The sequence below is a fragment of the Lactuca serriola genome, chromosome 9, assembly GCF_051521515.1.
Source record: "Lactuca serriola cultivar US96UC23 chromosome 9, Lser_US96UC23_V15, whole genome shotgun sequence".
NCBI lineage: Eukaryota > Viridiplantae > Streptophyta > Magnoliopsida > Asterales > Asteraceae > Lactuca > Lactuca serriola.
Genome location: NC_136416.1, coordinates 48,185,996 through 48,199,161, shown reverse-complemented (window position 1 = coordinate 48,199,161; position 13,166 = coordinate 48,185,996). Strand labels below are relative to the sequence as shown.

At 36.3% G+C, this 13,166-nt stretch overlaps 1 protein-coding gene across 2 annotated transcripts; it reads left to right on the top strand.

Moving 5' to 3' along the window:
- The first annotated feature begins 872 nt into the window (after nt 1-872).
- On the top strand, nt 873-4,841 carry LOC145073309 (3beta-hydroxysteroid-dehydrogenase/decarboxylase-like). 2 transcript variants are annotated; one of them, XM_079019855.1, is made up of 12 exons: nt 873-1,021; nt 1,559-1,813; nt 1,939-2,028; nt 2,101-2,405; nt 2,504-2,629; nt 2,707-2,786; nt 2,871-3,069; nt 3,392-3,497; nt 3,641-3,815; nt 3,910-4,066; nt 4,296-4,362; nt 4,468-4,841. In XM_079019855.1, the coding sequence occupies exons 2-12, from the start codon at nt 1,579-1,581 to the stop codon at nt 4,620-4,622; spliced, it is 1,695 nt and encodes a 564-aa protein (XP_078875981.1). In that variant the 5' UTR covers nt 873-1,021; nt 1,559-1,578; the 3' UTR covers nt 4,623-4,841. The 2 variants fall into 2 exon arrangements, with proteins under 2 accessions (XP_078875981.1, XP_078875982.1); XM_079019856.1 differs by having other exon boundaries at nt 4,296-4,371; nt 4,468-4,670.
- The last annotated feature ends 8,325 nt before the right edge of the window (nt 4,842-13,166 follow it).

Below are 13,166 nucleotides of genomic sequence, written 5' to 3'. Positions count from 1 at the left end.
CATTGTTATTTCAAAGTGTTAGAAGAAGTACTTGCTATCTTTAAGTTAAAGTTTGGTTTTGGCTTAAAGCTTAAAAGTTGTGACTAACATCACTTCAAGTTGTCTTTTTCTTGATGTCTCAAAAGTAAATGTTCATCTACGTTCTCTATCGACTTCCTAGTCTACCATTTAAGATCCAAAGACAACAAAGGATGCTTATTCTTTTACTCCTCTATGGTTGGTGTTTTCTTTCTATTTCTTACAAAATGATCATCTGTGGGTATAATTTATTTATGTTCATTCAAAATTTATAAGTCTTTCGTTGTTTAAATATTAAGTTTTTGAAACTATTTTTGAACTAAACCCTAAGAATGCTATATAGCACAATAGCATAATACTGGACACCTTATGCCACCTAAGCATAATAAAGACAATAGTTGGCAATATTTGTATATTGAGTCCAATATCGTATATAGCACAATACTGGACATCTTATGCCACCTAAGTATAATAAAGACAGTAGTTGGTGATATTTGTATATTTTGAACAATAAAAACTTGAGTTAAAGATCCTGAATAGTTAAAAAAACATATAATCACCTTGCTAACAAATATCTCAAAACAAACCTAGAAAACACATTTTATGGCAACCAAATATTTGCAAATTGGCTCTTCAGTCATGATTAAGTTGGAATCGAGTTGACATTTTATGTTTGAGCGAATATATGAAGATTATAATTTTTTTAAAAGTTCAATAATTTTCGATCTATATCACTCTTTTAATAATATTTTATGAAACAAGCGTAAAAAACTAAAAACAATCTTTCAGTGTTCATTTATTTTGTTTTTTTGGGGTATCAAGTGTGGTTGTCTCCACGTTCGACAATTGTACCACGTGCTTGCAGAGTTGTACGTTGCGTTGGAAGTTATATTCCATAGTTGTTCAGATCGGGAGTACAAATAACCACATCTCGGCACATCTGTCATTTAGACCGCCGTGCGATTCTCCGGCGGCCAAATCCCGGCGAATCTCCGAGTTAAAGGTACACCACACTATTGCACAGTCGTAATGTTCATTCTTATTAACCTAGATGTTTGATTTTGTGAAGCACGTACAAAACCTTTGGAATTAAAACCAGAAAGGGGATTTTGTTTCTGTAATTAAAATTAGAAACCTCTTAGGTATTTTCTTCAATCCATTAGAAATTGCAAACGACATCGTAGAAATGACACTTCGTCTTTCCAGCAAAACTAATTTCACAACAATTGAAAACTGAGATTCGTAATGATCATATTATAATCAGCCATTTCTCCATAGGTCTAGTTCTAAGAGTGAATGCATCACTTTCAATCAGACGATGTTTTCTTCAAGAATTACTGAATCAGATCTGCCGTTTATGTAACTTTCATGCTGAAAAAACAGTAATTAGTATTCATCATCTTCAATGATGCTTAGGCAACTCTAGCTAACCACTAAGAACTACATCATGATCCTGAATGTTGAACGCAACTCTTTCTAAGTTTTAAATTAGTAGTATTCAAGACTTCAAGACACATTGTTAACTGCATTATTACCACAGGGGCCAATCTATACTAAGAAATGGCTGTTCCTCAAGAGAGGTGGTGTGTTGTCACTGGTGGAAGAGGCTTTGCTGCACGACATTTAGTAGATATGCTGATTCGGTATGAAATATATTCAGTTCGGATTGCTGATTTGGGTCCTGATATCAAACTGGAAACCCATGAGGAGAGGGGAAATCTTGGTCAAGCTTTAAGATTAGGTCGTGCTCAATATGTATCTATGGATCTTCGTGACAAATCTCAAGTATATAAAGGTAACTTAATTAGTTTTGTAAATTGTAATTCAGCTTTATCCCATCCTTCCTATAGATATAGACTTTTTATGATCATTGTTTCTAGCATTTGACTTGGTTTGATGTGTGATTTTTTCATTATGCAGCTTGTGAAGGGGCAGAAGTGGTTTTCCATATGGCTGCACCTGATTCCTCCATTAATAACTACCAGCTGCATCATTCAGTCAATGTTCAAGGTAAAAAGAAAGATAATAAACAAAGTTAGTTAATTTCTAAGAGAGTATTAATTTTTGTTTTTGGATTTACAGGTACTAAGAACATAATTGATGCTTGTACTAAACTTAATGTGAAGAGGCTTATCTATACAAGTTCTCCTAGTGTGGTTTTTGATGGGATACATGGAATACATAATGGAGAAGAATCATTGCCATATCCTTCTAAGCATAATGATTCGTATTCTGAAACTAAAGCTGAGGGAGAGGCACTAGTTATCAAGGCTAATGGGGTGAATGGTCTTTTAACATGTTGCATTCGTCCTAGTAGTATTTTTGGCCCTGGAGATAAGTTACTTGTTCCCTCTTTAGTTGCTGCAGCAAGGGCAGGGAAATCAAAGGTAATCTGAAATTCGATTATATAAGTTTTTAATGAATCTCTATTTAACTGAAATTGATTTTAATTTTTACATTCTTTGGTTGATTTTTGGATTCCCAGTTTATTATAGGGGATGGAACAAACATGTATGATTTCACATATGTTGAGAATGTTGCACATGCTCATGTATGTGCTGAAAGAGCTCTAGCTTCAGATGGATCTGCATCAAAGAGAGCTGCAGGAGAGGTAATTTAAATAAACCTTTTCAATTTTACTTGAGACAATATAATATATGGAGTTTTTATTATTTTTAAAATTTTCAGGCTTACTTTATAACGAATATGGAACCAATAAAGTTTTGGGAGTTCATGTCACTTATTCTTGTAGGGCTTGGGTATGAAAGGTATATTCTTGATTTTTGGTTTGTTTTCATGGTAAGATTAAAGGCTCCACTTTGTCTTTATTTCTGATTTTATGTAGTTTGCAGGCCAAGAATCAAGATTCCTGCATCTGTGATGATGCCTATTGCAAAAATGGTGGAACGCACTTACAATATTTTTGCCCCTTTTGGTATGAAAGTTCCACAATTAACCCCTTCAAGAATCAGACTTTTGACTTGCAACAGAACTTTTAGTTCAGCAAAAGCAAATGATCGTCTTGGTTATGTCCCCATTGTCCCCCTTCAGGTAATTTACAATTTTTAAAATCATACATACAATTACTTTTATATTTACACTTTTGGTCCCTGTGTTTGTTCGAAATTTGCAGTTTTGGTCCCAAATAGTTTCTTTCCTCTTGCAGTTTTGGTAACGTTTTTGACATCAAAATTCCAAGAGGAAGGAAACTATTTGGGACCAAAACTGCAATTTTTGAACAAACCCAGGGACCAAAAATGTAATTTAGACAAAACCTCATAAATGGTCCCTGTGGTTTCAAAACTTTTAACAAATAGTCCCTCACCCATGTAAAAAGACTTATTTACCCTTTTTGTTATATTTTTGATTGTAGGAGGGTCTGAAACGGACGATTGAATCATACTCAGATCTTAGGGCTGAGCTTTTGCCTAGAAAGGAAGGGCCTTCTAAAGCTGCTGTATTTCTTGGAAATGGAATGGGTATGAAATGGGTTAAGAAAATAAAGTAGTAAATTACATTTTGGTTTGTAATGTTTTTGGGACCAAATTTGCAAAAGTGAGCTATACCGAGGGACTAAAAATGTAAATTAGTTTTATAAAGTGAGATTTGGTTAATATTGCAGTTGCGGATATACTTCTATGGAGAGAAAAAAAGATGACATACACTGCCATGGTGGGTTTGTTTGTATTCTACTTGAGTTTTGTATTACCCGGAAGTACTATGATGACTGCAATTTGTAAAGTCCTCATGTGGGGATCCATCTTTCTGTTTCTTCATAGGAAATTGCCACAGCGTTTGTAAGTATTATTATTATTATTTTTCATTTTTAATAAAAATTAATACATCTGGTAAATAAATACGCATAGTTTCCACCTATTACTACTGTTGCAGCATGGGATATTCAATTGAGAAGATTCCAGAATCAAAGTTTCAGTTTTCAGAAGATATGACACGTAGAACCGCATTATCACTGGTTTCTACATGGAATTATGCTGTAAATAATTTAAAATCTATTTCCAGTGGGAACGATTGGATGCTATTCTTCAAGGTACATATATATATATATATCATATATCTAACACTAATTTACAGAAATGGTCCCTCCGCTTTCAAATTTTGGTCCTTATTTCAAGGTTTCATATCGATTACCTTGAAGTCACAATGATCAAATTAATATGAAACCTTGAAATAAGAACCAAATTGGAAAAGGTCTTGTTTTTGGACTAAACATGGTTTTGTAAATTACTTGTTAAATATCTGATGAATTTTGTTTACAGATGGCTCTGTCTCTCTTTATGATAAGCTGGATGGGGTCCATGTCCCTTCAAAGCTTTTTCGTTAAAGGTTTGTGAGGTTGTTTTAGATACTTGAATAATAGTCATAACACTGACACTGATCAATTTAGATGATTTGTCACTGTTATTAATATCGCGTGTTTAATTGTTGCAGTAGTTCCGTTTGTGTTTGTCGTGTTCTACATTTACGATCGATATGAAGATGAAGTGGACTCGATTGTTCGAACAATTTTCCCGGTGGAGCGCTTGTCAAATCCCGAGTTTTTAAGATTATTGAATCCATTCAAGCCACTTGATAAACACGATTAGTCAACCGTTGTGATGGAAAAAAAAATGAGGAGCTAATTTGTTTGATGGTTAGAAGCAAGAAGGTGACTATGTTATGCTATGTTATGTTATGTATGTTAGTTGAGTTGAGTTGATTATTTGTTTTTTGTTTTTCGATGAAGAGAGGCTAGATTGGATTTTGAACTATTTTAAGTAATGCATTTTTTGTAATAGATTTAATGATATGGTTGTTTAATTTGATTTTGATGTTGTCAAGTTAGAAGCAAAATAGATACGAACCTAAGTTTAATTTAACAAGCAAAAAGATTCATCAATATTCTTGGATCACTATCATTTCCTTGTGCAATTCTATTGCATTTCAATTGATTCAGTGTTTTCCATACGATTTGGGCAATAAGAGAAGAGAAGATGTAGGCAACTGTTAGTAGTTAGAATGCCGGTTACTTCACACACATTATTTCATAAGTTGATTTGATAAATCAACCAATTGTGAAGTAATTAGTGATTGCATTTTTACTGTTTTCTTTTGTATTGTAGTCTTGAGAAAGTATGTTTATCTATGTCATTGCTTTGTAATTGTGAGTGCAAGAATGGTTTTGTGTTGAAGACAAAAATCAGAAGAATCTATAAGAAAGGTTGTCTTGGATGTCGATGTCATGTTGATGTTGACGAGTTATTATGTTTAATATGGTTGAAGTAACCGTGTACATTATCGGTGTCGTGTGATTGGTTGTTGATTTATTCTTGTTTAGATTTGTGATCTACCGATATTTTTTTATTAAACTATTTTTTCTCTTTGTCAAACTTCTATGAATTGGTTTAAATTGTTCATAAGAAAGTCCCTACATTAATACTAACACTATATTATATTAGAAAACAATCAAACATCATAATCACTTCGTCCATTGGAAAATAGGTTAAAACCGGTGGAAGAAGCAAATACTTTTCTAAAAGCCATCGTTTTGTCATCTATCAAAAGGCTCATCAATTAGAAATATTATCAGTTATTTTCTAACATAAATATCTAGAAGATAAACATCTATCTATGAAAAAAAAACAGTTAATTTCATAAAAGGGAGCATGGAACATGGTAAGCTTGTACCTGACACTTCTTGAAAATAAAATATAATCTTGTTTTTATCGTTTGTCTAAAGTTGAGCTTTTGAAATTTGACAAAAACTTCTATAATTATAATTTTTTTTTTGTATGAAAGTTTAAATTTTACTTATATATCTAATCTAATATATAATTACCATCATATATGATGAGATTCATATGTCAAAATTGCATTGAACTTTTAAAAATCTAGTAATTGGGAGAACTCCATACGAACCAAGAATGAACACGAACTACTGTTTTGAAAATTAACCAAAGACCACTTGAAACACAATGCTTTAGAACTTTGGTTTCCATGTCACAACAATGTAGTAACTTCTAAAATCAACCAAAATCTTGTCTCATCTTTTTTGAACTTATTATCCAAGGCATTATTTCGTTACGATGAACCACAAAAATTGCATTTTACTTTCTTCAACCTTACGATTAAATGATGATTGAAAAATGAAACACGAAGCTCCCGTGTTGCATTAATGAAACAATTGTTGCCATGAGGCTGCAATTTCTGAACATTTAGAGCAAAAAGTCAAAAGTTGGGAATGTCCATACTTGCAATAAACGCGGATTTGCTTATATGATTTTATTGAATCTAAAAAAAGCAAATTGTAGATTTATAATTAAGAAAATAACATAATTAAAGAAATGGTCAACTTGAAGAAAATTATCGCATATAATGCGAACCAAGATTTCCTTCCAAACAAAATTCCACACCTACTAAAAGTACATCTTAAAGATTAAATATGGAGGCGGCTAAGCTTCATCAAATTTTAAACAAGTTACTAATACTTATTTGCGCATGAAAAATAAATCATAAAGCTTACTGGGACCATTAGCCTAAAGTTATTTTGTATTATTTTAGACCGATCGGTAGGGATACTCGTTACCACAGTGCTATATCATCATCAATCCCTCAACAGTGTTGTGAAGATGATATTTGTCCATGAAAAGAGGCGAAATGCAGGGATAAAGAAGAAAGAAACAGGCATTGAGGGGCGGTGGACTAGCAACGCGAAGAAAACAGGCGTTCAAGGGTTCATTTCTTCTTAACAACGTTAAGGGAGGCCACGTAGATCTCTCAACGAGACCATACCGATCACTCTTAAGGATTATTTTTAGAGATAGTGACTTAAAAGGGTAATAGACTTTTTGATTTGTACACATTTGATCAATGAGTTTTTTTGTCCATATTTGCTCCTTCAACTTGTTTAACTGTACATATTTAGTCCTTATGACAAGCTGCTCCAGCTAAACCGGAAAAATAACTTAATAGAATAATATATTTCTCACTTTGTACACATTTAGAGCTTTATATATATATATATATATATATATATATATATATATATATATATATATATATATATATATATATATATTGCACATTTAGTCCATTTATTTTTGCTGCAAAATAAGTCATTGTTGTTTTTTGTATACATTCGGGTTAGTTGATGTTTATGACCACCACGACCTCAGTTGCTTGGTTGTTTAGGTCTTGTCTTTCGCTTAGGTATTGTGTTAGAACGTCATAACTTCTTCATAAAATCTCAGATTCCAACGATCTTTATATACACACGTTCGTATTTGTTGTGTTCTGAACGTCGCAACTTTTTCATACAATATCGGATTTTAACGATCTTTATATCCACACGTTCGTATTTGAGTCTACTACAACTTTCATTTAGATTAATCCCGTTAACAAGTAATATATTTTTTACTTAAGATCTATATATACATGCGTTCTTTATAAATATATGCATGGGCGTTTTTTTTTATAAAATCGTAAGTACAAATATATTACTTTTCTAATGGGAGTAATCTAATGTAACGCCTGTGTTTCGGGCTTGCCATTTGTAGCAATGTAATAGTCTAGGTTAACCTCTGTAACCCGTTTTGAAATAATAAGATTGTATTATTTGAGTATTGTGTGTTTTGTGCTTAATTGCTTAATTATGTGGTTTGATTAATTAAGAATAAAAATAAGCGTCAAAATTTAAGTGTAAAATAAACTTAATATATTTGGTTAATGTTGTAGTAGTTGAAACGAGGTTTCCGAATATATATAGAACGCCCAAATCTGACTTCGTATGAGGAAGTTATGATTTATCGAAGTTCCGGCTTAGCGATATACAGCCTGTTTTACTCGATTTGAGATCGAGCGGTTGTTAGCCGAAGCAATCTAAATGAGAATCGAAGATCTCATTGTTGGTATTGAAACGATAAAAAGTTAGGCGAGAACGGACGTCAAACGAAGAAGTTATGAATTTATAACGAAAGTTTCTGTCCCGGCCTATTAAAAATAATTAATAAAAATAAAGTCAAAATTAGCCGACGGAGTCTAAACGAAAGTCGTAGAGCATGGTCTCACCTTTCCGTGGATATAAAGAACGTCGAAAACGGAGTTCGTATGAAGAAGTTATGAATTTCCGAAGTTTATTAATCATTTTGTATTTATATTTAAATCAAAATTCGGAAGCATTATCCGAAGGAGTCACCGATCTGATCCGAGGTACGCCCCGCGTACTCCGAGGGATGTCGACACTCGCACTCGAGCACTTCGGATACGTAAGCAATGACGTTTTGGGCAGTACGCCCCGCGTAACGCAGTACGCCCCGCGTACTCCGAGGCTCCAGCCTCCTATAAATAGGATGCGAGGGTTCCGGGTATTTTTGCCAATTCCCTCTCGTTTTCGTGTCGAAGCTCTGTGCAAAAACCCCCGAAGCTACCCCGAAGTCCCGGTATCATACTCTAGCCCCGAGGCAAGTCCCGAGATCCTGAAGATCCCGAAAAGTGTGGTTCCCGAGTCGAAGCTCTGCCCGCGAGAAGTTCGATTTTCGAGAAGATCTTCCAGATCTGCTGTGGATTACTACTTCTATAAGCCGTAGTGCTGTCCGATCATCTTCTGATCAAGTGAGTGTGTAGTTATTTCTTCTAATACAATAATACGAAGTATTTTATATAAAAATACGTGCTATGTGTATATATTTGGTTGTGTTATGTGTGAATGAGTATTCACTCTCTTCTATCTTATAGATCTGCTTATTTCTTTATGAGATATGTGTTATGTGTGTGTGTGCCTCATCTGTTATGTGATATATGTGTTGATTAAAGCATGCTATGCAGGTTTTCTTTAAACTATGTATACAAATGTATATTTTTATCTACTAATATGTTGGGTAGAACATGGGTAGACCGTTGGTGTGTAATAAACAGATGAGAGGCCTCGTTGTTGTTTGATTGAGTCATCTAGCGGAGTTTAGATGACGACCACTGGCTATTCTAGACAGTCTTGTGGAAACATTAGCAGGTTCGCCACCTGTAGGTGTTAATGAACTTGGGTGTTCATTCGTTGTACTCCATCCCCCTCATGGTTGCCTTATTTGACTTATATTGCTGAGGTACCCCCGAAGCATGTGTTGTCACCCCGATGAAATATTCTTAGACTAGGTCCCTTATGTTAGTTGTTTTAGGGACATTAAAGTGAGAATAACGGGAATGGGTAATTGGGTTATTGTTGGTTGGTGAAAATTAAATATGATATTTATTGTGGGTTGAAAACCCTATATGCTCACCAGGCTCCCAAGCCTGACCCACTCAGTTTTAAATTGTATTACAGGTAGTGGCGGAAGGGCATGAGATGGATGAACCATCAAGTTGTTTTGTTTACAAGTCTGCATATGTTTATATTTGTTATATGACTTGTAATGTATTCGTTTATGCTTATTGGTCTGAATCGGAACATGACACCCCGAGTTTTGATTATAATGAAAATACATTTCTTTTATGAAATGCTTCGGTAAACAATGTTTTATCATGTTTTGTTTTTGGGAACAAATTCCGCAACTCTTTCAAATCAAAAGGATTTACTCTGAAAATATTTAAAAGCATAAATGAAAATCGGTCTTTTCTGGCCGAGATTTTGGGGATGTCACAGTTGGTATCAGAGCATTAGTTTAAGCGAACTAGGAATTTGTAGGATTTCTAGACTTAAACTTAGAATGCTAAGTGAAGTTCTGAGATGTGTGTCTGTTGTGATTTAGACACGAGCACTAGTTTATTTTAGGAAAGTTGCCTAAAATACTTTATGTGCTAAATGTTATATGTTGCCATATATGATATTATTTGTTCGGATCTATGGTCTGTTGCCGACCGGATCTAGAAACCTTATGTGTGTAGGATTCTAAGCGTACGTCTACGATATTAGAACTAGCATGTAAACGTTTCGGAGTGATAAGGATGATTTGAATATCTATCATGATTGAGGATCTAATTTCACCTTATTCGGTGTAGATCAAAATGGTGAGAACAAGAAGTGGAGTTGGAAATGCTGACGAAAACAGGAATCAACCACCAATGATTGAGCCAATACCTGTTGTAGCAGCAGCACCAGAGCCAATAACCATGGCTGGTGTGCAATTGATGATTCAGACGATGTTGGATCGTCAGATGGATGAAACTAGACGGTTGCTTCAACAAAATCGTGAAGAACTGTCGATTCGTGTGGAAGAGCCTGAACTGAATGAAGGGCACTCAGAAGGAGGAAACTTCAGTGGGTCTATTGGTCAAGCCAACCCACCGATAGTTAGGCAAGATAACCATGAAGGAAGGAATGATGGAATGGGATGCAAGTACAAGGACTTTTTGACTTGCAAACCATCGACCTTCAATGGAAAGGAGGATCCGATTGGGGTTATGGATTGGATCTCCGAAATGGAGTTAGCCTTTATGACGTGTGGCTGCAGAGGTAAGTTGCAAACTATCTATGCCGTGCGTCAATTCCGAGGTGGAGCTGTTCGATGGTGGAACACTCTAGGGAAGACCTTAAGCCCTAGCGAGCCACTGCAATTGTCATGGGCAGAGTTCTTGGTGCAGTTCAAGCGCAAGTTCTGCTCGGCTCAAAATCTGTTGGAGTTGGAGAACAAGTTTTTGACATTGACGAAGGGTAGCATGTCAGTGGATGAGTACACCAATAACTTCACCGATAAGATGGAGTTTGCCTTGCGTATCGTTCCAGACGAGCTGACAAAGGTGGATCGGTATGCGAAGGGACTTCCATGGGAGTACGAGGTGCCGGTACGTCAGGCACTTACTCTAGAGGCAGCTATCTGGGCTGCCAAGTCTGTGGAGAACATGATCAAAGGGAGAACTACCGTCAAGGTTGAGGTTGGTGAGAAAAGGAAGTTTGAAGGAACATCTGGTTCCAGTAAGAAGAGTAAATTTTCGAAATTTGATTCGAAAAAGTTTGGAGGAAAAGGAGGCGAAGCGAAGTGGTGTGATAAGTGTAGGAAAAAGCACTTTGGGAAATGTAGCGAGGATGTAACCTGCTACAAGTGTGGAAAGGTTGGACATTTTGCCAATGAATGTCCGAACAACAAAAGGATGTGTTTTGGTTGTAATGAAGAGGGGCATATTTTGAAAGACTGTCCGAAGAAGAAGGAGGCAGCTAGGCCCAACATTCCACCAAAGCCGAAGGCGAGAGCCTTCCAGATGACACTTGAGGCTGCGAAAGATGAAGCTGATGTCGCTTCAGGTACCTTTCTCGTAAACGAATTACCTGCTCATATATTGTTTGATTCTGGAGCCAACTACTCCTTTATTTCGCATGAGTTTGGTAGAAAGCTAGCTTTGCCTGTTGATAGACTAAATAATGCTTTATTAGTCGAAGTAGCTAGTGGCAAGTTTGTACCTGTTAGCCATCGTATGAAAAACGTCTTGATTGATCTGAATGGGAATAAGTTTCACGAGGCGTTATTGCCTATCGAACTTAATGGTTTCGACATCGTCTTGGGAATGGATTGGCTTAGCGCCAATGATGCCGAAATTTTGTGCAAGAAGAAGATAGTTAAAGTAAACCCGCCTGGAAAAGATTCGTTTATGGTGTATGGGGACAAACGCAGAGTGAATTCTGGAATCATTTCTCTAATGAAAGCCAGAAAGTGTTTGACCAAGGGATGTACATCATATTTAGCATTTGTGATTGATGCTAAGAAGGAAAAGAAGGTGATGCAGAGCATTCCAGTGGTGTGTGATTTTCCGGAAGTGTTCCCCGAGGATCTTCCTGGATTACCACCTGATAGACAAGTGGAGTTCAGAATAGACTTGTTACCAGGAACCACGCCAATAGCAAAAGCACCTTATCGATTAGCACCGACGGAGATGAAGGAGCTGATGATGCAACTTCAGGAGTTGTTGGACAAAGGTTTCATTAGACCTAGTTCATCGCCCTGGGGAGCTCCGGTGTTATTTGTAAAGAAGAAAGATGGAAGTATGAGAATGTGCATCGATTACAGAGAGCTGAACAAGGCAACAATAAAGAATAGATATCCGTTGCCGAGGATTGATGACCTGTTTGACCAATTGCAAGGTTCGAGCTATTTCTCGAAGATCGATCTTAGGTCAGGATATCATCAGCTAAAAGTAAGAGAGCAAGATATCGAGAAGACTACATTCAGAACTAGATATGGACACTACGAGTTCTTGGTTATGTCGTTTGGACTAACTAATGCTCCAGCAGCGTTCATGGATTTGATGAATAGGGTTTGTAATCCTTTCCTTGATAAATCCGTGATAGTGTTCATAGACGACATTCTGATCTACTCGAAAAGCCAGGAGGAGCATGGCAGACACTTGCGAGAAGTGTTAGAAGTTTTGAAGAAGGAGAAGCTTTATGCGAAGTTCTCCAAATGTGATTTTTGGATTCGTGAGGTCCAATTCTTGGGTCACGTGGTCAACCAAGAAGGGATAATGGTTGATCCAGCGAAGATCGAAGCTGTGATGAAGTGGGAACAACCGAAAAGTCCCACGGAGATTCGAAGCTTTTTAGGATTAGCCGGATATTACCGAAGGTTTATCCAAGGCTTTTCTTCGATTGCTACTCCATTAACAGCTTTGACCCACAAAGGAGCTACTTATGCTTGGAGTGAGAAGCATAAAGAAGCATTCGAGAAGTTAAAGAAGAAGCTATGCGAGGCACCGATACTTTCTCTACCCGATGGAGTCGAAGACTTCGCTGTTTATAGCGATGCGTCTGGTGTTGGATTGGGTTGTGTTTTGACCCAAAGAGAAAAGGTGATAGCATATGCGTCTCGACAGTTGAAAGAGCATGAAAAGAATTACCCGACTCATGATTTGGAGTTGGCAGCGGTAGTTTTCGCTCTGAAAATATGGAGGCATTACCTCTATGGCACGAAGTGCAAACTTTTCACTGATCATAAGAGTCTCCAATACCTCTTTAATCAGAAAGAATTGAATATGAGGCAACGACGCTGGCTAGAATTACTTAAAGACTACGACTGCGAGATACTTTACCACCCCGGTAAAGCTAATGTTGTTGCTGATGCTCTCAGTCGGAAAGTCAATCTTGAAAGGAAGAGGCCAAGAGCGTTGAAAATTGAAGTTGTCTCGACTATTGTGGAAAGTATAAGGAAAGCTCAAGAGGAAGCTTCTGAGAA

Excerpts from the sequence above, each read along its gene's own strand:
- LOC145073309 (XM_079019855.1), top strand. The coding sequence starts at position 1,579 with ATGGCTGTTCCTCAAGAGAGGTGGTGTGTTGTCACTGGTGGAAGAGGC. Across the intron at positions 2,630-2,706 it reads CAAAGAGAGCTGCAGGAGAG|GCTTACTTTATAACGAATAT; the intron begins GTAATTTAAATA and ends TAAAATTTTCAG. Across the intron at positions 3,498-3,640 it reads ATTTCTTGGAAATGGAATGG|TTGCGGATATACTTCTATGG; the intron begins GTATGAAATGGG and ends TTAATATTGCAG.